Here is a 26,209-nt window from a genome sequence, read left to right on the forward strand (position 1 = left end):
TTGTGGGTTTTATTTTTTAAAATAATCTTCCTATATTATATTTTTCCTGTTACAGCTTGATCTAGCTGACACTCCTACAAACGGAGCCCTCAGAGCCAGGTCAGCCCTTTGGCTCAGCATCCCTAAGGAAGAAGCTAAGAGTCCTTTCACAGTTCTTTTCCAGTACACCAAGTTGTGCCTGCTCTCCTTTGAAAAGCTTACAGCTGGTTACTAACATTCAAGAGGAGGACACTCCTCAAGGTACAAAAGGTACAAAATTTTTAAGATATAAACTGTTAAAAATGAACACTGCCTTTTCCTTGCTTACATCCCTGATGAAGATGTATAGATACCACCAGTATCAACTGCTTCAGAGTCTTAAGTTGAGGCCTCTTGCCACCCATCGCACACCAAGTTTGCAACTGGAGACCAAACCTGGTCACTACCTTGGCTGCCGTGCTGCCCTCTCCCTTCTTCCTGTGCTGTCACAGTCGGTATTTCGTATCAACTTAAAATAGAGAGAACCCATACCCTCCTCATCCTCTAGCTAAATGCCTGACTGTGTTTTAGCCTGATGGCTCCTTTAGTAAGCTGATGGATCTCAGCATCGGGCAGTTGTAAAGCAACATCTGCAGCCACAGAAGAGACTCCTGGACGCTGTCCAGGTTTTTTATTAAGTGGATTTGATGTCTTTCAGGGTGGATTCCAGTCTTGTACCACTAAATGAGACAAAAGGATAAAGAGACAGAGCCCCTCTACCCCATAGAGCACAGAGCTTAAAAGATTAAGTACTTTTGTCTCACTCTAGATTACAATTTTACTCTAATTTAAGTTTTTTTTTATCGGTAAACACAAATGTGTCTGGTGTGAAAAGCAGTTCTCCTTGGAAGCAGAAAGGTGAACAAAAAGGGAAGCTAGGTTTGTTCCTGGAGCAAAATACCCTCTTAATCTTACAAAGTGCTGAGAGCCATCTTCTCAGAGTAAAAAACAAAGCCTCTCAAACGCACTGCAACACCTAGTTGTGCCAAGCGAAGAACAGTGTCCTCACGGTGAAAAGCAAAAAGCTCCTACCAGATTAAGTGCTGCAAGATCTGGCACTAAATGAGGATAAACAAATAAAAATTTTAATTTCAAGCTTTTAGATGGGTATTACAGTAAACGAAACGAAGATAAGTTATTTTAAATTATTACATCTCAAAACAGAGTTTTGATACATTTGCCCGGTTAGAGCCAAAGAAGCCTAATGAATAAAATTCGCTCTGTAAACTAACCATCAAGGGAATGGGAATCAATTTTAGCTGTGCAGAGTTCACACAGAGCACTGAGGGGGAAAGCCAGTTATGTGCAGAGTCATCAACACAGACAATAGAGATGCGTGGGCAGACAAACTCCTTGCATTCTGCAAAATAAGATTTTCCACATATTTCAGCGTATTCAATATAAAACACACTCTTCATCTTTAAAACAAACAAGGCTCAAAAGTTGAAGTCTGCAAAATTTTAACATATTTACTTCTGGAGCATTCAGATGGAACATCAGCCTCGGCAGGGCCGGCACCGCACACGCGTGTGCGTGCCCAGGCTCCAGTGGTACGAGCACTTCAAAACGACGGGCAGGCTCGTGGAGGAAGGCTCAGGAAAATTAAGATCACTGAGTTACTGCAGCAAAGAGGAAATCTCCTGAATGAGTGCATTCATAGGAGAGTTCAGCATGGCTTTATTTATGCACTTCATGCTCTCAGTCAGCTCTCCTTAACTTGTCCAGTTTCTGAGCATAGACAAGACCTTACACAAAACACTTATCTCAGCTTGATCTGTTAATTTAACCTTGGCTCTTGGGATTTGACAGACGAGCGCTGGCATATCTAGCTCTTCCCATTTAACACAGTGTTACCTCGCAGAACCAACGCCTTCTCAACGGCTGTTCTTCCCCTATGACGCCTGTCCAAGGAAGTGCGACTTCTATCCTTGGCGACGCAGTTGGACCTGACCTGGACGAAGGCAGACAAGCATCCTAGCAGACTAAAGTCTTTAGCCCCTTTCACTGCAGGCGAGTCAGGGCTCTTGCTTCTCGCTGCTCTGGCTGAAAGCTTGCGCTTAGTTTTAACATATACAGGGTTTGGTTTTGTTTGTTCTGCAGCCAGACAAGCAATATAGTACCAAATGAGGTGTGAATTTACTCACTCATTTCAAGGCTGTTAATGTTCAAAGATGCTTTGGGTCATTGAAACCCTGAAACTTCAAAGCCAATGAAATTAAGCGTTTTGGAGAAAATTATGAAATCAAAGTGTAAACCATAACCAGACGTTTGGCTTTTGTAACACCACCTCACAGCGCTGGAACAATGCAAAGAAACCTTTAATTCCCCCAAAAGGGCAGGGCGGGATTCCCCATGGCAATTGTGTATGCCAGAACCTGATGCGCTTCCGCTCATGCACAGGTAGCTCCTACAAGCGCTCTGCCCCCCCAGCGCTCAGCCTCCACGCTGGAAGACCCTTCCACAAAGATATGGAGCAAATCCAGAGCATCCGAGTCACACCTGACGCACACGGCCCGTCCCCAGCAGCACAGGCAGGTGCACACCACCAGCTTTCCCTGGTGCCCAGTGAGACAAGCAGGTCAGTGTCTGCAGCCCTTATTCCCGAGGGGCTGACAGTCCTCCGCTGCCCCACAGATGAAGCATGTCCCTCAGCAACAGGATGGCAGAGGGCGGCAGAGCAGAAATAGGGGCCAGGAGAGCCAAAGCGTAGACCAGCTCCCACATTGGACGCTTCCTGGTTTAGCTATCATAAATGAATCTCTCCATGTCCGAACAGTCCCAACATTTGGAGACAGATGCAGGCTTCCTCTTCTCCTCAGCCGTACTCTCCTCTTACCTCTCCTAAGACATGGATAGGGATCACGTGCAGCCAGGGACCTTACAGCTGGAACACCAAAAGCAGAGGGAAAAGGTTCAAACAATCAAAGAGAAAATATCCATAAGGTAAAGATGACACATGGCCAGCTTCACACAAATAACAGTGCCAGAGATAGAACAGGTACCTATATTTTTCTTCTGGCTTAGAAGCATGTGATTTCTGTACAATCCTGGTCTTCAAGAATCAGCCACGAGCCAGACTGGCAATTCTGAAACGGGTGATGGAGGTTTGCCTCTCTCAAGAGAGTCAGTCAAGAGTTTAGCCTGTCTCTGACCAAACGCAAGAGCGGTTCTCGCAGTTAAGCCTCATAAATAATTCAATGTCTCATGTGCAACGCTATCTCTTCTTACACTGTAAGTCACGGGATAGATGTGCTGGAGCAACAAACAAGGAAAATAATAGCAGCAAACACACTGCATACAATTCTTGACATTTTTTAAGGATAGGAAAGATCAGCAATTTTAATCCAGTCAGAGTATGTATATATTGAACTCAACAAGCTTAAGCAGAATATTCCAACAGCTCTGATTAGATCACAGTAACGACAAGACTATACCCTGCTGTGCAGCCACAGCTTTCTTGGAGTTGTAACTGAGCTCCATCCTACCAGCTTTATTCCCAAAAGCCTTCGCAGAGCTTAACAAGTCCTCTTCCTTCATCTAGTGCTATAGTTTCTACATAAACACCTCTTTTAAAGCACTCTGGTTTGAACTGTCAGACAGACTGTCACAACCATTTGCAAGTGAATCTGACACAAACAGCGCAGGTCCCCTGAACTCTTCACACTGGAGTAATCAACATGTAGCCTTTCAAGTGCATGCTTCAGGCTTCAGGCGTCCATCCCCTCTGCTGAAGAGAAGCTTGGTCCTTATGGTTGTTGTCATTTTCTAATATGTCACCACCACGAGATAAAATATTTCAGAAACGTCAATCAAGAAAGGATGTACTTAGAGGCTAGTACAAATTACTTCCTTCCCCTCAATCTGGCATTTATCCATCACACATACTCTTAATTATACACCACTCAAAGGAAAATAAACAGAAAATAAACAAAAACCCTTCATCACCACAAAAAGCTCGCTTAAGCTCCTGCATCCGTAACTGTAGATGAATGATCATGCGGTCACCTCCCCTCCAGAATTCCCTTTCCCTTTTTCCTCATGTCCTCTGCTTCACCAGTCCTGCTCTACCTCTACACAATGTTTTGCCAGTTTCCAGTTTCCACTATGACCAAAGACACTTGCAAATTACGTCATTATTAACATGACTTATATTTAGAAGACTGCCCCCTCTTTCTTTCCAGTTTGTAGGGTACAACTTGCAATTTCCTCTTCACTTACACAGTCTTGCTACCATCCGCACTCATACAATTCCTGTTAGTACAGAGAAGGTTTCTTGCACCTTCTGGACGATTTCTCTGTATTTCAGCTTCAGAGATATAAAATGGGGATCATTTTCCTCCATCACACTAGAGTCTTGTCAGACTGGATTAATAACAGAGCTGTTCAGAATTTTTGTGCAGAGAAATTGTCAGCATTTGATATTTATTTCTGCACAGCGGAAAAAGTGTCTTTTCAGTTGTTTCATGTCAGTACCACCAAACAGAGAGCTTCCACCTCTGGCCTTTAACAGGAGACATAAATCCTACTTATAAGTAACTGCGGACATAAAACTGTAGGAAAGCTGACGGAAGATGATTTGTGAACACAAATTAGGGAGTGATAGAAAAGATTACTTGTCTGCAGTTACAAGGGATGTTGAAAGAAAGCCTAACGTGGAACCAGGATTTTCTGACTTCTGTTGTTTCTACCACTAGACCACACTCACCAGTAGAATGAGAAGCAAAAAGACTTTATTTCCCTCTCCAAATCCAAAACACTTACGTAGAAAAAAAAACTGCACAGAATTTATCAAGTCTGCTCTGAACAAATGAATTATTTATGTAAGGAACAAAAAAAAAAAAAAAAAAACAAACCCAAACTTTTACTACTACTTCTAGTAACTGAAAAACACTATGTAGTTTTGCAAGCTCTTCTACTTTCAGTACTCTTAAAAAAACCTACTCTGCAGCTTCTGGCTACATCTGGGTAGCAAGAGAGAACACTATATGCAATTTCTTTGCTGTGACTGGGAACTTGCCTTGGGATAGGAAAAAAAATTAAACTCCCACAGTCACAGGTGTACAAAACCAGCTTCCCAGGTTCAAATAAAGAGAGAAATCATGCTTTGATACAATATTGGTTCAAAAAGCTCCAACCGTAAATAAGTTCTTGTCCTCCTGTAACTGTCCCCAAATGCACCAAATGAGAGAGGGGTGCATAAATGCACCAAAAGAGAGCATAGAAGCACTCTTTTTGCATATGCTGCATTATTCCTACCCTTTCCACATCAGCCACTCGGAAACCGGCGTGTGACACCAACATGGAAAACAACTTACACAGATCCAGTGAAGAAAAAACATGGTGACAACGTAAGGATGCGTCAGGTTGAAGAAATCGGGACATCAATCTGAACTGAGTCAAATTACACCGAGGAAGGCCAGACACATACTGCAGTTTTATTTACAAAGCTATAAATCTTCGTTTGAATATGAAATGCTATAAAAGAATCCCTTTCAAATGCACTCAGAACTTTTTTTTAACATCATACGATATTAATAGCCAGACTTTTTCTATCTGTGTCTTAAAGGTAGAAGTATTTAAATCATGCAGTCTGTTTTCATTCAGCACAAAAAGAATCCCTGGAACACTTTAAATTTAGATTTCTTCTTTAACAGTATGATTGCTACTATTGCAGTTACTCAAAGAGAGGTGAAATCCTAATTAGCATTCACTAAGAGAAGATGTAACCTCCCTTTTAAAACAGTTTCTGAAAGAACTGTGACTATTACGAACCATGAAAGTGAAACATTAAGATCTATGTTTGAGCAAAGCCTCACTCAGTTTTATTCCCATCAGTGATGGCTGTGCAGACACCACCGAAGGCAGCACCTGTCCCGTCCTGCGACCCGTACTGCCGGGTTTAGGGTTCAGACTTGGAGATGAGAGTAACGATGGATTACTTCTCCTTAACACAAGCAGAGGCACAACAACATTTTAGATAATCAAGGCTTGCTCAGGACAGTTTTTGTGACAACAAAACTACTTCAACTAGGGAAGCTACTCCCAACGGGAATAGTTGTTCTGGTACAATCAGAAATATAAATGCACTTTATTTTGCTACAGAAGTGCTTAAACTGACTGCGCAGCTATTTTCATGAAAACATCTCAGATAACGTCCTTTGTACTGCTGCCTCCTGCCTATGAGGAAAGAATAGGTGCTGTGTGACGTGGATTGCAAAGGTACAGTGAAACAGCGGAGCTGCTGCATGTAGGTGAGGTCCAAGTACACGTATGCGCATATTGCTTGCTCAGCAAAATCAACTCTGAAAGCTCAACGTGACACACTAAGTTCCCACCTTAAAGTCGGCACATTTTGCCATAAGAAGTTTGCTGACCCAGACCAGGTAAAAATCTGCCCGAATAAAACACAAAAATCTGATTACAGCTGAAAGGAATTGCATTCCATAGGAGAATAAGAGGCTGGGGTTCAGAGTAATGTTGGGATTTCAGTAACAGGAGATACTTCAGTATTTCAAAGCTACTTAATTTACCAGCAAGATGGCTTGAGGTTGTAAGGGAAGCAAGATTTCTGGCCCTGCTCAGCCCATGTGCCCCACAGCACACCTGGGAGCAACCAAGGGTGGCCAAGATTTGTCCCTTACCAGCGACAGCCACCCCTTCTGCTATTCATCAGCAGCATCTAGTCTTTCCCTCCTCTTAAGATGATTCAACAACATAGATTCCTTTTATTTATACATACCGCATCTGGAACTATATATTTGTACATACTATGCACAGCTGACAGACTTCTCTGTTCCTTGTTACCAGCTTCCAGAAACATCTCGCCACCACTTTTAACTTCTCCTTTGCTGTGAAGGATCTTCAGTATAAGAAGTAAAGACTCCAACAATAAAACTCGTGCTAACCAAAGAGATGACATCGGCAGAAACACAAGAAGGCTCCACAGCTGTTCTCTGAAATAATTATTTTTGCTTTGCACACAGGTTGTTTGTATTTAGGTTACTGTTTTTGTATCTCCAAACCCAGCAGGATCTGCCTGCTATACCCCATACAGGCAGACCAGAAGACATTTGGACAGGGAGAAAAGCCACAAGTTCTGCTCCTCACTGCCCCTGCTTCCCTGTCAGCTCACCTCACCATCGGTCCTGCCCATCCCTAAGCAATGCTGAAATGCAGCAGGCAAATATTCCATGTAAAAAGCTGAAACCATTTTTAAAGGCTTCCTAGGGCAAAAAATAAAGTAACCACACAGGAGAAGACCTGAGGCAAACCTAATTGAGCCTCGTCTGAGCCCACTTATGGCACAGCATAGAAGGAAAAGGAGGGCAGAAAATCCACTCTGTGTGGCTAACGAGGCAGGAGGTTTCTCCTTCTCCAGGCATTAACAGGGTTTTGTCAATCACACACTGACACTTCTCACAATGAGGTGGACATAAACAAGTTAGGGTAAATTGCAGTCTTCCTACAGTCAAGAGTAGCTCAAGATTATTCTCTTTTTTAAATTACAGTTTGTTGACTTCATAATTAATTGCAAATCAAGCAAGCACCCTCCTTTTAACAGCTGTTGCTGAAAGAAGCAATATTCTTTTTCCCCCTACAGTACATGCTCTACTTCCCCAAGAACAAATTTGTCTGAGATAAATTTATTTACTGAAGTCAGCATTTTTGTTTTTCCAGAAGGAAGCAGACTTTGTGCATTGTAAATACTTTATTAGGGCCCATTCCAGACAACAAGATTGAATCTATAGGCAAAAATTTCCGTATTCCTCATTCCTTGTGCAGCAATAGGAAAGCAGACAAGGGGCTGGACTATCATCTGCAGTGGCACTACACCAACATTGACCACGCTGTCAGCAGTACAGAAGTTCCCGATGATGGATAAGATGAACACCAAGCACCAGGAGCGGGTAACCCACAAACTGGAAGCACAGGTAACACGCCTGTTTCACTGCCATCTTCCCTTGCGATACAGCTTCTCCAGAGGCAGCTAGAGCAGGAGGCAGCTACGGTAACAGATGGGGAGCAGAGAAACACAGAAATGTATCTAGCAGCTCCCTGCTCCAAAAATACACTCACACAAAGGGCTGTGTGGAAGCACAAACTCAAACAGATCCACAGTTCCAGGCAGAGGGAAAGAGGTCAGGCTGCCAGCAGCCTTCACCCTTGCAGATTCTCCAGTGTCTAATAAGGAGCAGAGTTACAGGTTTTGTACCTGCAGCCATAAGGTCTGACCAAGACTCCTCTCCTTCTATCCAGAGGCCCTTTGTCACAAAACCCATGGAAATAATAGCTGGAGGTTTCCACCACCATAAGCTTTGGTTGAAATTGTCTGCTGAAACTTTGAATCTGCTGGCCAGACAGAAAATTTTAACATCACATGAGACCTTTTTCCTCCATGAAGCAAAGCTAAAAATAAGGGAGAAGCTCAAGGTTCAAAAACAGCAACACAGCAAGTTAACTTGTCGCAATCACTGACAGCACGGCCCCATCAACCACAACAGAGTTGGGTGCCCAGAGAAAAGGCCTGTCCTACCTCTCTAGAAAAGGGACAGCGGTGTTGGTGTGGCGGTACGACAGGCTTTGACAAGGCAGTGTGGCACAGGAGGCTGCCACAGGCTCACAGGTAGCAGAAGACGTCAGGGGCAGTCCCCTCACAGCATCCTTTACCAGGCTCTCTGTGTCACCACGCTCCAGCACTCCCCTGTGGCGCAGCAGCTAGCTTCCAGTTGGTGTAGCATTTTTACCCCAGAAAAGAGGGAGGAGAAGTGCGGGGGCAGAGTTGCCTTTTTTCCCCACTCTCTACTGGACCATCTTGTAGCCATGGACTAAAGGAGGCACGTTTCAGGCACTAGCAGTATGGGTGATCACACATTTCCTCAATCTTCTGTCAAAAAATCACAGGATTACATCAGCCACTATGAGAATTCAGGATAACATTTCTCTTGGTCATCTTTCAGCTCAAAATGGGGAAAAAAAAAAAAAATTGAATCCCATTTACTACATGAAAAAAGGAATCCATGGGAAAGAAAATAATTCCTTTAATGTTTTAAGATTGTCTGTGTCTTGGTATTCTGAAAGGGTATGCAGACCCTTAGAGCAGCCATTTAATGGGAGGAAAGTAAATAATTTTAACAAGAAAATGAAAAACCAGAAGCAAAACCTACAACACAAAAATTCTCTTCTCTACATACACAAATCCCCAAAAAGGGAGGTGAAAACACCATGGTCATAGGTATTTAAAAAAAAAAAAAATCTTTTAAAAAGTGTTAACAATAAACAGGAACCATCCCAAATATGTCTCAAAACCAAGTAACGCTGTTCTTTTGCTTTCTGCGGTATGAAAGGAAGTGGTGGAAAAAAATGGGTCAGGACTTTCCCATTCTTTACATTTTCTTACATGTCAAAGATAAAGGAATGTAAGGGGACATTTTATGAAAATTCACTCGCTCAACTTAAGAGACACTTATTCCAAGTACTTTATCCAGTTAAGATCTGCTCTTGAAGAGAAAAAGGAATTAAAAATCTTGTTCTCTTGGAAGTTTTCAACAGCTTTATACAATTACTGCTCAGGTTACCTACAGGAAGAGAGAAACCACTAAATCAGTCTTCCAAGAGACAGTACGTACATCCAGAAGAAAAATACAGCCAAGCATCTAAGAACAGCCAAACAGACTCACCCTCCTGCCAACACGGCCGTAGCTCTGACTCCACAGCTATAATCATGTCAGGTGTTACCAGGAGCTGTCAAGGTTAAGTCCTCTGCTAACAAACCACCGATCAATCAGCAACAGGTTGGTTGGGAAATTTACAGGCTGCTGAGTTCGATCTTTGCTGGAAAAGAGAATTAAGCTGTTTTGACAGCTCTTTCTGTTCTTTTAAATCTCCTCCTATGTACTGCCATAAACAAAGGGATTCAGAGTTTACTTAATGAGCAGTCACTGAAAGTAAAGGAAGTTCACAGCGCATGCTGAGTGGCAGCATACAATGTCCTGCCAACTGTATTCAATGGTCCAGATTCTCCAATTACATCGTTTAATATGGCTTTTGATATTAACCGTACTGGCTAAGCAAATACTCTTTCCCAGGCACAGCTGGGAGGAGAAAGTCAGTTTATGACACTGGATTTAAAGCACAGGCATTAGTCTTAGCCCAGAAGAAAGTTCAAGACAGCTATCATCTTAGGGCATCAAGCAGCAACATACCTAATGGAAAGCCCAGAGCCAACTGAGGGAAGGTTTCTCGTCTGCCTGGACTACAAGGAAGGTGATGAGGCTTGTCCCAACAGGTGGAGATGAATACATGCTCCGAGCAAAACTGCGCACCCAGGAAAAGACATCTCCCACTGCAACAGCCAGTGCCACCCATCTGGCAGCCCCAGACAACTCTGACCCATCAAAGAGCAGCAAGGAAGCAAATACTACTTCTTGGGTAAAAAAAAAACCAGGAGGCAGTGGACGCGGAGGGTAACTGGTCATTACAGGTGCTTGTGGAGACAGCACCAAGGAAACAAGTGGTAGTAATGTGGGCCACGGTAATATGGGAGTCAAAACTGACGTGATCCCATAGGGTTTTTAAATGTTTCCAACTGTTTTAATTCAGTTGTCCCTGTAACTAGAAATTATTTTTCCCTTGTGATGTTTGGTCAGCACCAGAGTAATTTTTCAAAATAGATCCATTAGAAAAGAAAGATCAGATCTGCTAGCGCGCTGTTAGGCTCTGATACAGCAGCTCACCCAAAACAAAGCCCAGAGAACGACTGCAGGAGACTGAGTGTGCACATGAAATAAAACCCGAAACCAGTTTGTGCTAAAATAAATACACAGAGCCACAGAGACTGCAGTTCAGCAGCTGCAGACAGTTAAGCAGCTGCAGAGGCTGGCCACAGCTTTAGAGTAATCCTCAATAAAGTCTCCTTAAATAACAATAAAATAGAAATAAAGAACCCCCAATAACAATTCTCCACTACAAAGAGAACCTCAACAGGCAAATGAGAATTACTTCTGCGCTGCTCAGGTTTGCAGGCAGCTGGAAACTACAGTTCAGAAGAGCCTGCACTTCTGATTCATCTCAAAAGCTCGTGTGTTTAGAAGCCCTACAGTGACAGCACAGGGCACTGACTCAGGATCCGGGTGATTTAGCTGAAGCACTTTAAGATGCTCTGGCCCACAGCTGTGGCTCATCTCACCCCTCTGGCAGTTTTTCCTCCCTGTAGCATCAGGGCTGTGCATACACTCCTCAACTGCTGCGGTTCAGGCTCACCTTACAAATCTGAACTGAAGCTGATGGCAGTTAGCACTAACACACCAGGCAGCCTTACCTCTGCTTCAGGGCAAAGACTACTGCTAAGGGACCGCGACATCTCAGCTCCACTCTGGAACCCAGAAAGCCCCATGAGTCAGAGCCTCAGGCAACAGCAACATCAGTTATGGTTCTGCTAATTTTAGCTCCTGCTTAACCCACAGTTCCCAAGTCCCTGCCATGCCTTTCCAGGTGCTATGAGCCATAACTACCCTATACCTCAACGGCCAAAACCTACAGCTTCCCATGTGTGACGCTCTGGTGCACTTACATAAACTGTACGCTGCAGAAATACATTTTTCAAATAAAGGCAACAAGAGGAAGGAAACAAGGACGGCTTTATTTACCCTGCTGCTGTGTGCATATCTTACAACAAGGAACAAAAGTTCAGCTGCATAGTTCCTGTGTTTCAGAGTCCACTCCAGGGCATGCAGACCAGACTTGGTGCAGAGAGTGGCTTGGGAGTGTCCCACAGCAAGGTAGCAAACAGCCTGCCAGCGCCGGCTTTTACCCCAGGGAGTAAAAGGAGAGAGAGGGGCAAGGGAAACAAACACACACTTCACACACTCCACCCAGAGTAAACTGGGAAAGCTTTTAGAAGTAAACAAACACCCCCCCTCCCCACGCCCATATTCTCAGAAAGCCACCCAAGCAGAATGCTTTTACTACAGTAACTGAAGGGTTTGTTTTATAAGAAGCTTCCTCAGATTTAGTCAACCTTACCAGCCTCCTCCTCCTTCTCTCCTTATTCACACTAAACTGTGAAAGGGACTTTATCTCCCTCTAACCAATTAAAAACTAATTGAAGCAACAAACTGGCACTATACAGCCCAAGTAGTCTGAGAGACTGAAGCCTCAGCTCAGATGAGGCCTACACAACGTCATAATATTTCATTTCATTGAACCTTGTAATACAAAGAGCTGAAAAGAGTATTCACAGAAATCCAATCCTGAAAAGAATTTTTTTATTGCAGCTCAAGTCTACCACGTTCACAGGCACAGTACACATACTTTACTGTATGCGTGCAACACAAGTGCCTGCAGGAACAGAGCCAGGTTTTTTTTTATTTGTAAAGTTCTATGAGGAACTTACACACACACACAGAAATTTTCTCTCAAAAAAATAAAGCCGTATTAGAATGTAAGTTACTGTATTTTATTTATTCAAGGAGACATCCTCACCTCTTTAAATGAATGAATGACAGACCATTAGAATAGATTTGTCTACAGCTTGGATGCAAAACTACTATGTCCAGAGGAGGCCACGAAGATGATAAGAGGGATGAAGCACCTCTCCTATGAGGACAGGCTGAGAGAGTTGGGGCTGTTCAGCCTGGAGAAGAGGAGGCTCCAGGGAGACCTGATAGCGGTCTTCCAGTACCTCAAGGGGGCCTACAAGAAAGATGGGGAGAGACTCTTCAGCAGGCCCTGTTGTGATGGGACTAGGGATAATGGTTTTAAAATCGAGGAAGATAGATTCAGACTTGATATAAGGAAAAAATTTTTTACAGTGAGGGTGGTGGAACACTGGCACAGGTTGCCCAGAGAGGTGGTGGAAGCCCCATCCCTGGAAACGTTCAAGGCCAGGCTGGATGAGTCTCTGAGCAACCTGATCTAGTTGGGGATGTCCCTGCTCCTTGCAGGGGGGTTGGACTGGATGACCTTTGAAGGTCCCTTCCAACCCAAACCATTCTATGATTCTGTGCTCTGCTTTAGACAATTATTTTTGTTACTCTTAGGACAGTGACTATATCAAGGAATTTCTGGAAAGAGTTCTGTTTCCCAAAGACAAATAAAATTCAGAGCAAGTATTTACAACAAATCCAGATCTTTCTGCCTTACAGACACTAAACTTCATACCTGCTTCTACCAATGCAGTCTTTTAGGAACTAGACACACAGTTTCAAATACTCTCAAAGAGTTCCTGCAAATAGAAAATGTGTGTAAGTGTGCAACACTGACGATCTAAAAAAGTTAGCAGCAAGAAAGACTTCACATACACCCACACCTCTCCTACCAAACCCGTACCTCTTCACAGCACAATATGCAACCAAAAATTTTGATGAGAAATCCCTAACTTGTGGTCTGTGGAACAGATGTAAGGCTATAAAAGGGGCCAGGAGGCTAGCTTGGTAAGGTAGGGAACGAAAGCAGCTGCTGTTAAAGAGTCAGGACAACCTCCTGGCAGAAGTCAGGCAGAGAGCCCAAAGGAGCAGATCTAGATTTCTGAAATCAAGGATTTTCTTTCAGATATCAAGAGGAGCGAGATGCAAGGTGACAGAACAGAACTGCTTTTGGATGTAGACAATAAGTGTTTTCATTAACTACAGGAAGTAAGGGACAAGACTGACCTCTAAGACAGCTGGTGGCGATTACTCGGAAAGAGTAAGTTTGATACACAATTTAAGCCCTCAAAAAGTCCCACTCAAAACTGAAAAAGGATGGTGAAGAAAATGCTGAAGAGCATTTTCAGATGGCGATTATATGGTGTAGAACCAGAGATCTCAATGAAGCATGTGAAGACAGAACATAACTTAATTGAGAAGGGGAAAAGCAGCCAAGAAGCAGCAGAAACTGCATGACACTTCCCTTGCACAAGCTATACTCGTTACGGTACACCTACATGGCTAACACGCAAATGCAATCAAAAACTCAGAAGAGCAAGCCCACAGCCAAAAGCACAGTTCACAGGAAAACTAACTCTAAGGGATCCTTAATTCACCCGTAACAGTATCTCTTTGTCACACCTTTCAATGCGATCATCCTTAACAATTAAAAGCACTTAGGTGCTCACAAAATCCCCTCTGAACAACCATGCAAAGCAAGGAAATTAACTGAGCAGTCTGACAGCCTGACCTCGAGGATTCCTACAGCAACCAGTTAACTCCAGTTCTTTTGGTGGCCTTCAGCACTGAAGAGTTTGCTGGAAAGCAGCAACCAGACTGGTGTGAACCGTGGAATCTCAAAAAGCTCATTTCTCTCCCATGCAGAGTGCATGCCAAATCTTAAAATTCCTGCAGCATCCAGTTACGAAACTACAATAGATGAGGAAAACAGATGGCTAAAGCCTTTTGGAGAAAAAAAAAAAAAAAAGAAAAGAAAAAAAAAAAGATTAAGCCTTACTTCATTTCCAAAAGAGAAAGATGTATATTTGAAAATACAGCGCCTACTTCAGACCATACCTAATTGATACAAAAATAGGTGACGTGCCTCATGGAAATGAAGCCTGTCTTCAGTTAAGGCAGCATACGAGAAAAGTTTAACCCTTTTAGAACATCATGGCTCGCTGTCTTTTTAAGTAGGATTTAAGAGCCAAGCAGTTCATACAGAAGACAGGAATTACAAACACTGTAAAAAATAACACATTTCTTTATCTTTAAAGCAACTACTGAATGGCAAATCCTGTAGAAAAGCCTCCTTATGCTTACTCTTCTCCAGCATTTTCAAGCAGTTAGCTCCTACATTCAGGTGAGCAGCTTTGTCGCTAACAAAGCATCTAACAGGCATCATATTAGGAACTTGGCAACATCAACTCTGTAAGTTAGGCCATTCTCTGGGGAAACAGGTCAATACTACACGAAAAGCTCCTGTTGGGTCTCTGACTTGCGAGACATCACACAAAAATAAGGAAATATAAAAGCTATCCTAGAGAGCTCACGTGTTCAGCATTAGGTGCTTCAGCAGCTCTGTAAGAGCAATCACAGCTTCAGGTCCAAGTACTGGAACTAATCTCTGGTCCAAAAGAGCATTTTCCTCCTACGGGGCTCCTCTGCTGAGCCTGTGCCTCAGACAAGCCTTGACTCAGCCTCCTGAACAGCGGCCTCCAGCAGCTGAGAAGCCCCAGGGTACACAAGAGATGCGTGGCTTGACACAGGATCAACAGGAGACCTGGGCTTCTCCAAACTGGCAGCTGGACTGGCAGGAAACCCAAAGGCATCTTAAACAGCGCTAGACACCAGTGTTCAGGCAACCGAACTGGGTCTCCTGAGCAAGTCACACAGCATGACACCTGCCAGCGATGCCCAGCACACTCCTCTCCCACACAGCAACAGTCTGCTCCAACAGCACAGAGCAGCACTTTTTTTTTTTTTTTTTTTTTTTGTAGAAGTCTGCAAAATGCAAGAGACTGATTTCTGGGTTTGCTCAATGGCTCTGCGCTGAGGATAAGGACTAAATTAACTCTCTCCTACCATGTGTAGTCTTTCCAGGCCAGGACCACAGCTCACTGGCAAGGCTGAGTGGAAAATCCTGCGCTGCCCCAGCTTATTTCCAAGGGCAAGCGGAGGATGACACACCTCAGCACTGCCAAGCAAGCGCCTTTCAAAAAAATCAAGTGCTTATATGATTAATGCAAAGCATGACTTTTTCACAGTAGCAGGAGTCACTAACCCATATTAGACATTAAGACTGCACTTATTTATTTATTTTTAATGAAAGGCTCTAAATGACCTAACTGCTCAATTTTTCAAAGGTACTGAGCAGCCACAATAATTAGGTCTGGGTCAGTGGGAGCAGCCAGAATGCCACAGAAGTGACTTAGTCCTGTTAATTACCTGAAAATAAGGTTTTTCTAATGAAACAGTGACAACACTGGGCACTCCATCACAGCCTGTCCCCTCCAAATGCATCACCAATGAAAAGCAATAATCTGGGAGTGTCTGTCTTTAGTCATTAACAGGGTAAAGATTCAGAAATTACAGACAGCAGAAAAAGCAAGCAAAGGGAGTTTCAGACTGTGCTGGAAAAATGCTGCTGTATCTAGAGATAATCCTTTTAAAGAGCGAAGCAGCAACACCAGAGTCGTCGCTCCTTCCCACACAGCCATCATAACTCCAGAAACAAAAGCAAGAGCTATTTTGAACACTAAGAAAAAAAAAAAAAAATCAATACAAGTATTAAAGCAACCAGAAATACACCCAATCAGTTACAAAAATATTAGATTAGAATAGAATAATTAAGGATGATCTTTGAGGACTTTTCCAACAAGCCCAACCATCAACCCAACACCACCACATCCTCAGGTGCCACACCTACACATTTTTTTGAACACCTCCAGGGATGGTGACTCCACCACTTCCTTGGGCTGGCTATTCCAGTGGTTGACCACTCTTTCAGTAAATAATTTTTCCCTAATATCCAATCTAAACCTTCCCTGAAGCAACTTAAGGCCATTTCCTCTTGTCCTATCACTAGTTACTTGGGAGGACAGACCGACACCCACCTGACTACACCCTCCTTTCAGGTAGTTGTAGAAGGCAATGAGGTCTCCCCTCAGCCTCCTCTTCTCCAGACTAAACAATCCCAGTTCCCTCAGCCACTTCTCATAAGACTTGTGCTCCAGATCCCTCACCGGCTAAAACGCAAGCCATTTTCTCAAGTTAGACAAATGTAAACCTAACAGAAGAGAGCAGTTGTCAGACAGGCACCCAGCCTGTTTTGGTCACGCACAATCCTTGCTCACAGACACATCTCAGTCCTAGTGTGTTCATGACTGCATTGCCATTTACTTTAAAACATGAATGAAGCATTCTTTTCCTCCAGAAACAGTGCATTGTTAAAATGCCAGTACATTAAAATAACTTACTGCTTACTACATTTTGATCAAGCAAACTACAGACTACAGCACTGACACTTAATATATAATGAGCGCTTTCAGCAAGAACAGCATATGGAGTTCATTTCTTCTGTTTTGTTCTCACATGGCCCAAACTCAGAGACAAGCTTTAGAAACAGAGGAAGCAGCGATTCTGCCAGCACGTGCAAAACTGTATCTTCTCCAAAGTTAAGGAAAGACTTAGTTGAAGGTTCTCAAAATATATAAATATTTACCCTTTTGTTTCATACAGGAGTTCCACTTATGGCAGAAATACCTATTTTAGCTTGCATACTTACAGAACATTTTTGTTAAGGTTCTCCAAACAAGAGGAAGCCAAATAGAAAAGCCTACAATCAAGTGACTGTGTGAGCGATGTTTTTTCCCTATTGTTGTTTTTCCTAGAATTCATCCACATTTCACCACCATACTGTTGCTTCATCATAACCAACACAAGCACTGATCTTGCCTATATTTAAATTCAAGAATGTAAAAGTGAAGGTTTAGAAAGACAACCTAATTTTAAAAAAATTAGTTGCATATCTGGGCTTTTGAAAGGCTGTTGCATTATTCCATACACGGGCATTTTGCTAGGTGGGCACTCTAGTTTATGACTAAACAATAAGCTAGTTGTTTCTAAAATAACAAGATTGCTCACAAGAGAACTTTTGTCTGTGACTTTCTTAAATCAAGTGAAAGCTAGCAGCAGATCCAATCTGAACATTCCCCTGCAACATTCATACTTTAGTGCTGAAGCATTCTGCAAATTCTCAAGCAAGGAGTGAATCAAAGTGAAAACAAAAGCCAAAACAGGCTAGTTTATGCAAATAAAACATAAAAAGCAATAAACACAACTGCTGAAATAAGCCTGATAAACTAAAATTACTGTGGAAAACTCTTTGGTTTGAACTAGACAGTAGATCTTATGAGATAATCACGACAGCCTCTTTCAACTTTTAAAATGTTTTTATTTGTAGTTTATTCTGTGAAAGCAAGTTCAACTTCTAAAACAATTCTGTTTCTTAATAATCTTTCAAAATATTTTAGGCAAGAAGATAGCTTGTTAAAAAAAAAATAAATAAATAACCTGTCAGTGTTCCTTTAAGATAGAGCAGCGAGCAGCCTTCCAGTATATTTGACAGAGATTTCCAACTCCAAGAGACAGAATTTAAATGTGTAGAGGCAATTACTCATAACCAGTGAAAGCAGCCAATGCAAGTGCCAAACTTGCCAACAAGAAGAAGGGCCAAGTATCTGAAAGGAGGCTGCAGTTTATTACGAGGCAATTTGAACGTCTCAGTCCATGAGGTCTGGAATGTATTTTCTTCGTCCCCTGACACTACAGGCTCACACTAATGCAAGGAATTATGTCAGTAATATCAATACTCCAAACATATAAAACAGCACTTAAGTATTTGTATAATGGAGGTCTTTGCCTGACTATTAAAAGCTGCTTCTAGTCTTCCCTAGCAGATTTATTTAAGCTTATTTTGCACAGGAAGAAAGATGTGCCAGACCCCTACCATTAACTGCTAACTGCTGTCTAGTCAGCTCCAAAGCCATCCAACTGGACCACCACTGCAAAAAATTCTTGTCTGACTAAACAAATACGTCAAGACAGTGCCCAAGGATCTGTCTTTTGCCTCTTTCCATTAAAAGATGAAAAGGAACAAGGACAAGAAGAAGGAGAGACGAGACAGCATCAGGTAAAAAAGTCAAAATTGAAATAGGTCTCCAACCCAGAGTAAAACACATCAGCTTCAGGAGTGATCTCAAATCCCTCAAGTCAGCTAACAGCAGTGCCAGCAGGTAACACTCAGCACCAGGAACTGAGCTGGAAGTTGGAAAACAGCTCTTAGGAAACATTTAAAAAAAAAAAAAAAAAACAAAAACAACAACAAAAAAAAAAACCCAAAACACAAACACAAAACGAACAACCAGAACTGCACCACTAAGTCACAGATGCTGAGCTAATAAATGCATCATCCTCAGCATCCTAACAACAATGCCAGCTAAGAACACTGGAGTACAGAACAAAACCAACAGGTCCAAGATAAGTATGCAGCAAAGCAAGCACCCCACACAGCTGCTTCTGCAACAGGCAGGCAAGAGAAAGCAAGGGGAGGAGGCAAAACCAATGCACGCACACCAAACAATACAAATTTAGCAACATCCTTCCTATTTCAGCACCAGCAACTTACTCCACCATCTGTGCAGCAACACTTCTTACCATTTTTTGGTGCACTCGACCATCAACTCCTGGTAAGAGGCCACAAACTGGAACTTGGAAGCATGTTTCCCAACACGCTGCAGTCTTTTCCAAACTGAAGCCATGATGGTGAGAAACACCAGTTCTCTTACGCAGTAACAACTATGCGAATACCAACGTAGGTTTAAGAGTGTGTGTGCTCAATATTAGCAGATTTATACAGAGATACAGCAAAAACAGTGCACAAGGAGCTTGATGGGATGTCTACAATTCATATTCTGCCTCTCCCTTCTTCATGGTAAATCCCAGTCTAGCTGAATGGCTCATCACTGGCCAGGAGCAGTATGCAATAGGAGCAGACAGGTAATTGAAAGGAGGTTCTCTCATGGAATCATCATTCCTCACACAGCAGATGATGTGGAGACTGCGGGACTGGAAGACAAATAAGACAGGGGGAGAAAGCATTGGTTAATACACTCCATACTACAGTGCTGCAATTGCACGTGATCTCATACCTTTGAAACTACTACCATAAACCACAAAAACATACCCCTTTCCTGTTGTCAAACCCCTCTCCCTCCAATTAAATAAATAATTAAGAATTCTGCAGCAACTTCAGGAATGCAAACCACGAGCCTGTTTGGAAACATATCAACACGTCCTTTTATCAGCACCATCATAACTGGCAACAACAACAAAAAAGGGCAGGTCAGGGCCACACTAAATCCTTATGAAGCATCTCCAGGAAGCCATGCAAAGGGGCTGAGGTGCTGCCAGTAAGCACTCAGACGGAGGGATGCAGGAGGATGCAGCCAAGTTCTTTGTCTTGATGACAAAAGGTGTAACAGTTGTTTCCTCACACAGACACACACCTCCCGCTCCCACTTCTCCTTCCAAGGAGAAGGCACAGCCAAGGGAGTGTTACTACCCAAATGCCTGCGCTAGGGCAAGGAGGAGGATGAAAGGGGAAGGGGCATTCCCTGAGCCCTGGCTGCCCCATCTTCCTCGCTGCATCATATTGAAATGGAAACGCCTCTCCATCCCGAAGGGAGAAACGCTCAGCAGGGCGGAGAGACGGGAGAGGAGAAACCCCCACGGGTCCTCTCCCTCCGAAGGCGGGCGCAGGGGGAAAAGCCTCCTCCTCGGGAGCACGGGGAAGCCGAAGGCGGCCGCTCCCGGCGAGAAGGGAGGGCAGGGCGGCAGCACGGCCGGCACGGGGGCGACCCGGGGTGCAGGGACCTTCCCCCGGAGGGGGCCAGCCCCACAGGGCCCCGGGGCGAGCAGCCCCCCGCTCCAGCCCCTGTCACCCAGCCCCCCCCTAACCCGGGGCCGTTGAGGTTCAAAAATTAAAACGCCAGCGGCGGGGAGCAAGGGGCAGGGGGGAGCGGGAGGGCAGCGCGGCCGGCCCCCTCCGCGCCGCAGCACTCACCTGCCCCCGGCTCCTCACGGGCGGCCCCCGCCGGGCGGGCGCGGGCGCTGGGCAGCGCACAGACAGGCGAGGAGGCAGCGTTGCCGCTGCCCATTACCGCGGCAGCGCCCTGCGGCTGTCCCCGTCCTCCCGCAGCCTCATGGCGAGCGCCGGGCACACGCCGCTTCCCCTCGCCCCGCCGGCCGGCACAGCCAGCCCGGGTCCCGCCGCGCCTCACTCCGCCGCCGCCGCCGCCACCATCACCCTCCCGCCGGCGTTGCGCCTCGCCTCACCCCGGCCCAGCCCGCCGCTCCCCCCGCGCCGCCCGGCGCGGCCCGCCCCCGCCGCGCCATTGGCCCCTGCCGCGCGCCCTCCGCAGCCCATTGACTGCCGTTCCGCGTCCATCACCTGCGGGCGTAAGGGGCGATCCTCGCGCAGTGGAGAGAGGAAGGTAGTGGGGAAAGACGGGGCTCGCAAGCCCTCTTCTCCCGCCCCCAAACCAGTGTTTTTTTGATTGGCCGCAGTGCCCGAGGAGGCGGGGTTTCTTGTCAGAAGAAGCTACTCGATAGGTGCGAACGGCCGCCCGTCAGTACCAAAGCGTCCGGCGATTGGCGGCGCCTCTTCCTAAAGCCGCGGGGTGGGCGCGGCGCGAGGAGCGGGCTGTCAGGGGAGAGGCGTGGCCCCGCGGCGCCGGCGGTGGGCAGCGGCCTCCGGGAGCGGCCGGGGTCGTTCCCGGGCCGGGAGGAGCGGCGGGGCCGAGGGCAAAGGGAGGCCGGCCGGTCCTCCTTGTCCCGGGAGATCTTGTGGGGACGGGAGGTTCAATAAGAAATGCACGCGGGCAGGGCGGTATTTGCTGGTTTGACTTGGTTATGTGCGCCGTGAGCGTCACGCAGGCCGTGGGACGCGGGTGTTCCGCGCCGTTCTGTGTAACAGTGCTCGCAGGGGAGCAGGGAGCCGTGAGGGGGTGATCCCCGTGGGAGCAGGGTGGGAATTCCCCACCGCCGGGCCGGCTGGACGCTTCTCTGGCACCGTGCCGTTAAGGGGTGACGGGAGCCAGACGTGCGCCCTTGGTTGTGACATTAATCTCAAATTAAATGGTGGTTTATTCCGGCTCAGGGAGAAAATGCCACGCTGCCTTTGGGCCCCTTGCCTTCCGAAGCCTCTCCTTACACCCGTGCAGGTGCGTCGAGTCTCAGGTCCCAAGGCGCCGTTGGCAAGAAGTGGATCCCAGAGTCGGGATAACGTGGTTGCGTGAGGTGCTGTGGGAGCTAACCCCAAACCTGCCAGCCGGGCAAGGAAGAAACTAAGCCAGCTCTCAAGTGGAAGCACAGGGAAACAGGAAAGATAATGCAGAGGAGGTCTGAGGGTGGCTGCAAAATCAAAGCCTCGGGGCTTTGCAGTCCTCTGAGTTCTTTTCCATGATGAAGCAATGGAGTCCAAGCCTGATCCATGGACTAGGAAGCTCCCTATCCCAGTCTTTTCCTCCTCTTCCCTCAGCTCTCTCTCTCTGTGCTGGCATATGGCAGAGGCTGCCAGCATTCGGCGCCTGGAGTGGAAGGAGAGAATGACTGTGTGGACGGCCACAGGCCAAAGCTGAACTAAGTTACTTTAGAGAGGGTGAATATTTGGTCTATTAAAAAGGTCAGCCCTTTGCTTACAATGTGTTAGTCTTCATTCCTTTGCCTTCTCTCAAGACAGATTTACTTATCCGAGCTGCCAGAGGGCATGCATTTTCAACCTATTTTGAGCCATTCTGGAAGAGGCAGTGATTTTCCTTCTTAAAGTGTTACACTGGAATGTGAAAGACAGTTGTACTACTCATACAGATTTTCTCAGTAATGTTCTTTTTTTTTTTTTTCCTGAATATTTTTGAAGTTACAGTTTGAAGATTTAAGATTTCTGTCCCAGTTTTGCAGCTGGTCTGCACACACAGAGTAATTCTAACACACTTGAGGGAGACATTACTGTTTTTTTAAGTGCAGATCACCTGCTTAGGATTTGGGAAATGAGGCCAGGATTTCCAGAACACATCAGACTGAGAACACGCAGTCTGGAGCACACATATACTTGGTTCTGACTTGGAAAATACCAGATGGAAATCTGGCAGCTGTGAAGTGGATCAAACAAGGTAATTTCAAATTCCAGTGGCCCTGAGGAGATCCTTGGTTCCTCATACCAGGGAAATGTCAAGTAGTCAGTCGTACTGATTTTATTTCAAAAGTTGTCTCTATTCTGCATGAGTTAATGAGTTAATATGTAAGCTTCTCTGATTTATCTTCTGAATACTGTGCAGCATCCAGGCTAATTCCTAAGATGTGTCTTTGGCCAAGATTTTATTTTCCTCAAACTGAGATAGATGTTTTCTGTCCTGTGGAATAAATGCAGAAGGTCTGATGGTTTGTTCGGTGACTTGTGTTTCAAACATCATTATTTATTAACATTTTCCATTTCCTTCATAGCTTTCGGATTCAAGTTACACCAGGCCTAAGTAGTACACAGTGTAAGGCTATTTTTTCTTTGTTGTGTGGGGAGAATTGTAACACAGGAAATTATCCTACAGATTATTTATTTTACAGATTTTAAGAGTAGTAATCCTCAACTTTTGCAATTTTGGGGAAAGCTTGAGGAGATTTCAAAGGGTGTGAGCAATTGCTCTGGAAAGAAGGGCGAGATCTTCAGCTGCAGATTGGAAGCTAGAGGCCACTGCAGCGTTCTCAGGTTACCAGACTGAGTCCTAGATCAGACCAACTCGAAAGCCCTTGTAACTTCTTTTGGCAGCTCACAGCCCAAAGGAACCAACAATTGGCAAAAAGGGATTAGCAAGGGCATGGATGCAGAACCCCATACCCCTTCCCCTGGTCAGAGCACTCAGATGGATCAGGGAGGAACCCCTGTGTTTACTTCATTGCTATGTCAAAAAGATCTCTTGACTGGTCCTGCCAGCCGTAAGCCTGATTTGTGTCAGTGATCCAGCAGAAACCATAGCTCGGCTATAGAGCACAGTTCAGGATCTGAGCCAAAATCTAGGCAAATAGTCACATTTTCACTTAATCCACTGTTATGAGCTTGATGGTGAAAACAAGCAAAGCTGGTTACACCAAAGTGCCCTATGAACAACTTCCCACATGACTCCCAGAAGGGTCCTCCTGATTGTGAAAATGACACATCATTTTATGTACTGTGTCAAAGACCTTCTCTTCTGCAAGCAGGAAAAATAATTATGTGATGAACAGGCAGATGCTGTTTTATTATTTAAAGGTGTCGTATGTGTATCATACAATCTATATTCCTGTCAAAACTGCTGCCTTCCTTGCCTGTGGAATGACAGCTGAGGAAGTGTATTTGTGGGTATTTGGGCATGCCCTCATCTGTGTCATTCTGGAAATGGCACGGAGCAGGATGCTGAGAGCTGCTCAAATTGGGAAGCTGGCAGGGCTGACTAGGGAGTCCCCAGAGCAACCTGACCCGATTCTTTATAAGCAGCTGGTTCCACCAAGGACACCCTTACTATCCAAAAATACATCCTCATGCTCTGTGGCTCCCTTTTTTCCCCCTCTATGAAGCCTCCCTCACAATCTCCTCAGAAATACCAATTTATTTTTTCTTTTCCTGGATTTTGACTCCGGCTCCCTGGCTTTGGCCTGATGGCAGTGGATTGCAAGCCTCATGGTCCAAGCAGAAAGATGATCTATGCTCTATTTATGTTATTGCCTGTTAAGCTTTAAAGCTGTACAGCCTCTCCCTTATCCTTCAACGCCTCGTCATCAGCATGACTAAGGACACGTTGTTCACCAATAAAGAAATGACCTTTGCTAGAAATAGCTATCATTGTAAATCTCAGTTTCCCTGCCCTTCTGTATATGAGCCTGCAGAAATGTCACCAAAGGAAATCAACTAATTGGAATATGTCAAATTTGCAAGAGCATTTGGCTTTTTGAGGCAATGGGCTATGCACATGAAGTTACCCTCACCTGCTACATTTTAAAACTTTCTTTTATTTCTAGATCCCATCAAAAGCTTGATGATCCCATGTTAATGACGATAGTGGAGAATTTGCAGTGATCTCAGCAGATGTGGGTAAAGTACCATCCTCCTGGTCCTCAATACGGCACTAACTGGTGTGTGATGCCTTAACGTTCAGTTCCTAACAAGTAATGCTCACTAAGTTCTATGGCAGCATACTTACGTGCTCTTTTTCTTTGTTTCTTCACATTCCAACAGTAATTAAAAATACTTATAGCACATAATAAAAATGTATGCAGCAACAAAATAATTTTTTAATCCTCCTTCTTTTGTTTCTTATTTGTTCCTGGAAAAATTCCACTCAGCCGTCCTTTCGCATAATCTGATGACACCCAACAGCTATTCTGTATTGGAGGGAAAAATGTTTTGAATATTCCCTCTGCTAGATATTGGCGACAACTTTGGGAGGGGGAGGGGCAGAATACCCTGTTTTATTTGTGCAATAAAAGCTTGACTTTGAGACTGGCAGCTGAGAAAAGGCAATTCCCACACTGCAGAATTGGATAGCCCGGTTACTATCATAGCCTGTAATGAAAGCATATAATTTCAGCAACATTCCCAGCTGCGCATAAGGCACGAGGCATAAAAACATCACAATTTGTTCTTGCCTTAGCATCAAAGGAAGCAGATTTTAGGATGCGCTTTGGCGGGCTCACGCTTTGTTAACGCTCTGGCAGGGGCGGAGGCAGGCAGGCCAGCCTGGTGCCTACCTGTGCCGTGTTCCTAGCCCAGGCCAGGTCCCAGCCCAGGGCACTGAGCAGTGTACAGGCACCCAACCTGTTAAATCTCCAAATCCAGGGCCTGCTCCATCGAAGAGCAAGCTCGTGCAAGCTCTGCTGCCAAGGGTACTCTGCAGAGACAGGGGCTGGGTTAACTCACCAGCGCCTCTGGTTTTTATGGATTCATTATTCTCCTGTTCTCTTGCAGTGGCTGGAGCCTGCCCTTGTGTGAGACCTTGCTACGCTTCAGCCAGGCAGCGAGTGCCTCCCATCCAGGCTCCGTACCCAAAAGGCCTGTTCCCTGGGTGGCAGCCCTGTGTCACAGCCCTGTTGCTTTCCTGTGACCAGCTTTGTGATGCCACCCCAGAGGACCTAGGTACTCCCTTGCCCTGCCCCACTTAACCCCACTGCCCAAGGTCTTGCAGGCAAAGTCAAGCAGGCTTGTTCAAAAAGAGCAGATGAAAAACATCCTCACCTGGCTTTCCTTTATCTCCCTTCTCTTGTTTGGCTGAAATTCTTCCCAAACCACTCAGCAGTAAGGGGCATGTTGTACTTATCTGCAGACGAGGTCAAGGACAGGAGCCGCATTCCTGAAATGCAGAAGCCGCAATGCAGTTCAGCCTGTGGAGGTGAGACAAACGCTGGGGTATTGATGGTGGAGACCCACACACTACAGACAGTGTTTCCCTATTTTGAATTGTGAAACTCAGAATTAGCACTGCTTTCTCCAAGTTTATTATCACCTCTCCTGTTAGTCAGCTTGCAGCGGAGTTTTGCCATTCACCTTTTGATATCCTTGAGAATTGCATACATCTCTCAGTGCCCTCAGTTTCTCTCTTCTAAAAAAAAATTTTAAAAAAGAAAAAAAAAGAAGCAGCCTGTACTTTGTCCATAAATAACAACAACATAAATAACGATCTTTTATCATGCTTAGTGTCTCC

At 45.0% G+C, this 26,209-nt stretch overlaps 1 protein-coding gene across 9 annotated transcripts in view; it reads right to left on the reverse strand.

Moving 5' to 3' along the window:
• The window catches only part of EHBP1 (EH domain binding protein 1), a 230,576-nt gene extending 209,812 nt beyond the window's left edge, over positions 1-20,764 (reverse strand). For all 9 annotated transcript variants that reach the window (XM_086744807.1, XM_086744802.1, XM_086744806.1 and 6 more), the window contains exons 1-2: positions 20,548-20,764; positions 19,140-19,550 (exon numbers count right to left, since the gene is read on the reverse strand). In XM_086744807.1, the coding sequence (XP_086600933.1) occupies positions 19,140-19,243 (104 nt within the window). In that variant the 5' untranslated portion in view covers positions 19,244-19,550; positions 20,548-20,764. The remainder of the gene's footprint in view (positions 1-19,139; positions 19,551-20,547) is intronic.
• Between the last annotated feature and the right edge of the window lie 5,445 nt (positions 20,765-26,209).

The sequence above is a fragment of the Chlamydotis macqueenii genome, chromosome 3, assembly GCF_036417535.1.
Source record: "Chlamydotis macqueenii isolate bChlMac1 chromosome 3, bChlMac1.mat, whole genome shotgun sequence".
In the NCBI taxonomy this organism is placed as follows: Eukaryota; Metazoa; Chordata; class Aves; order Otidiformes; family Otididae; genus Chlamydotis; species Chlamydotis macqueenii.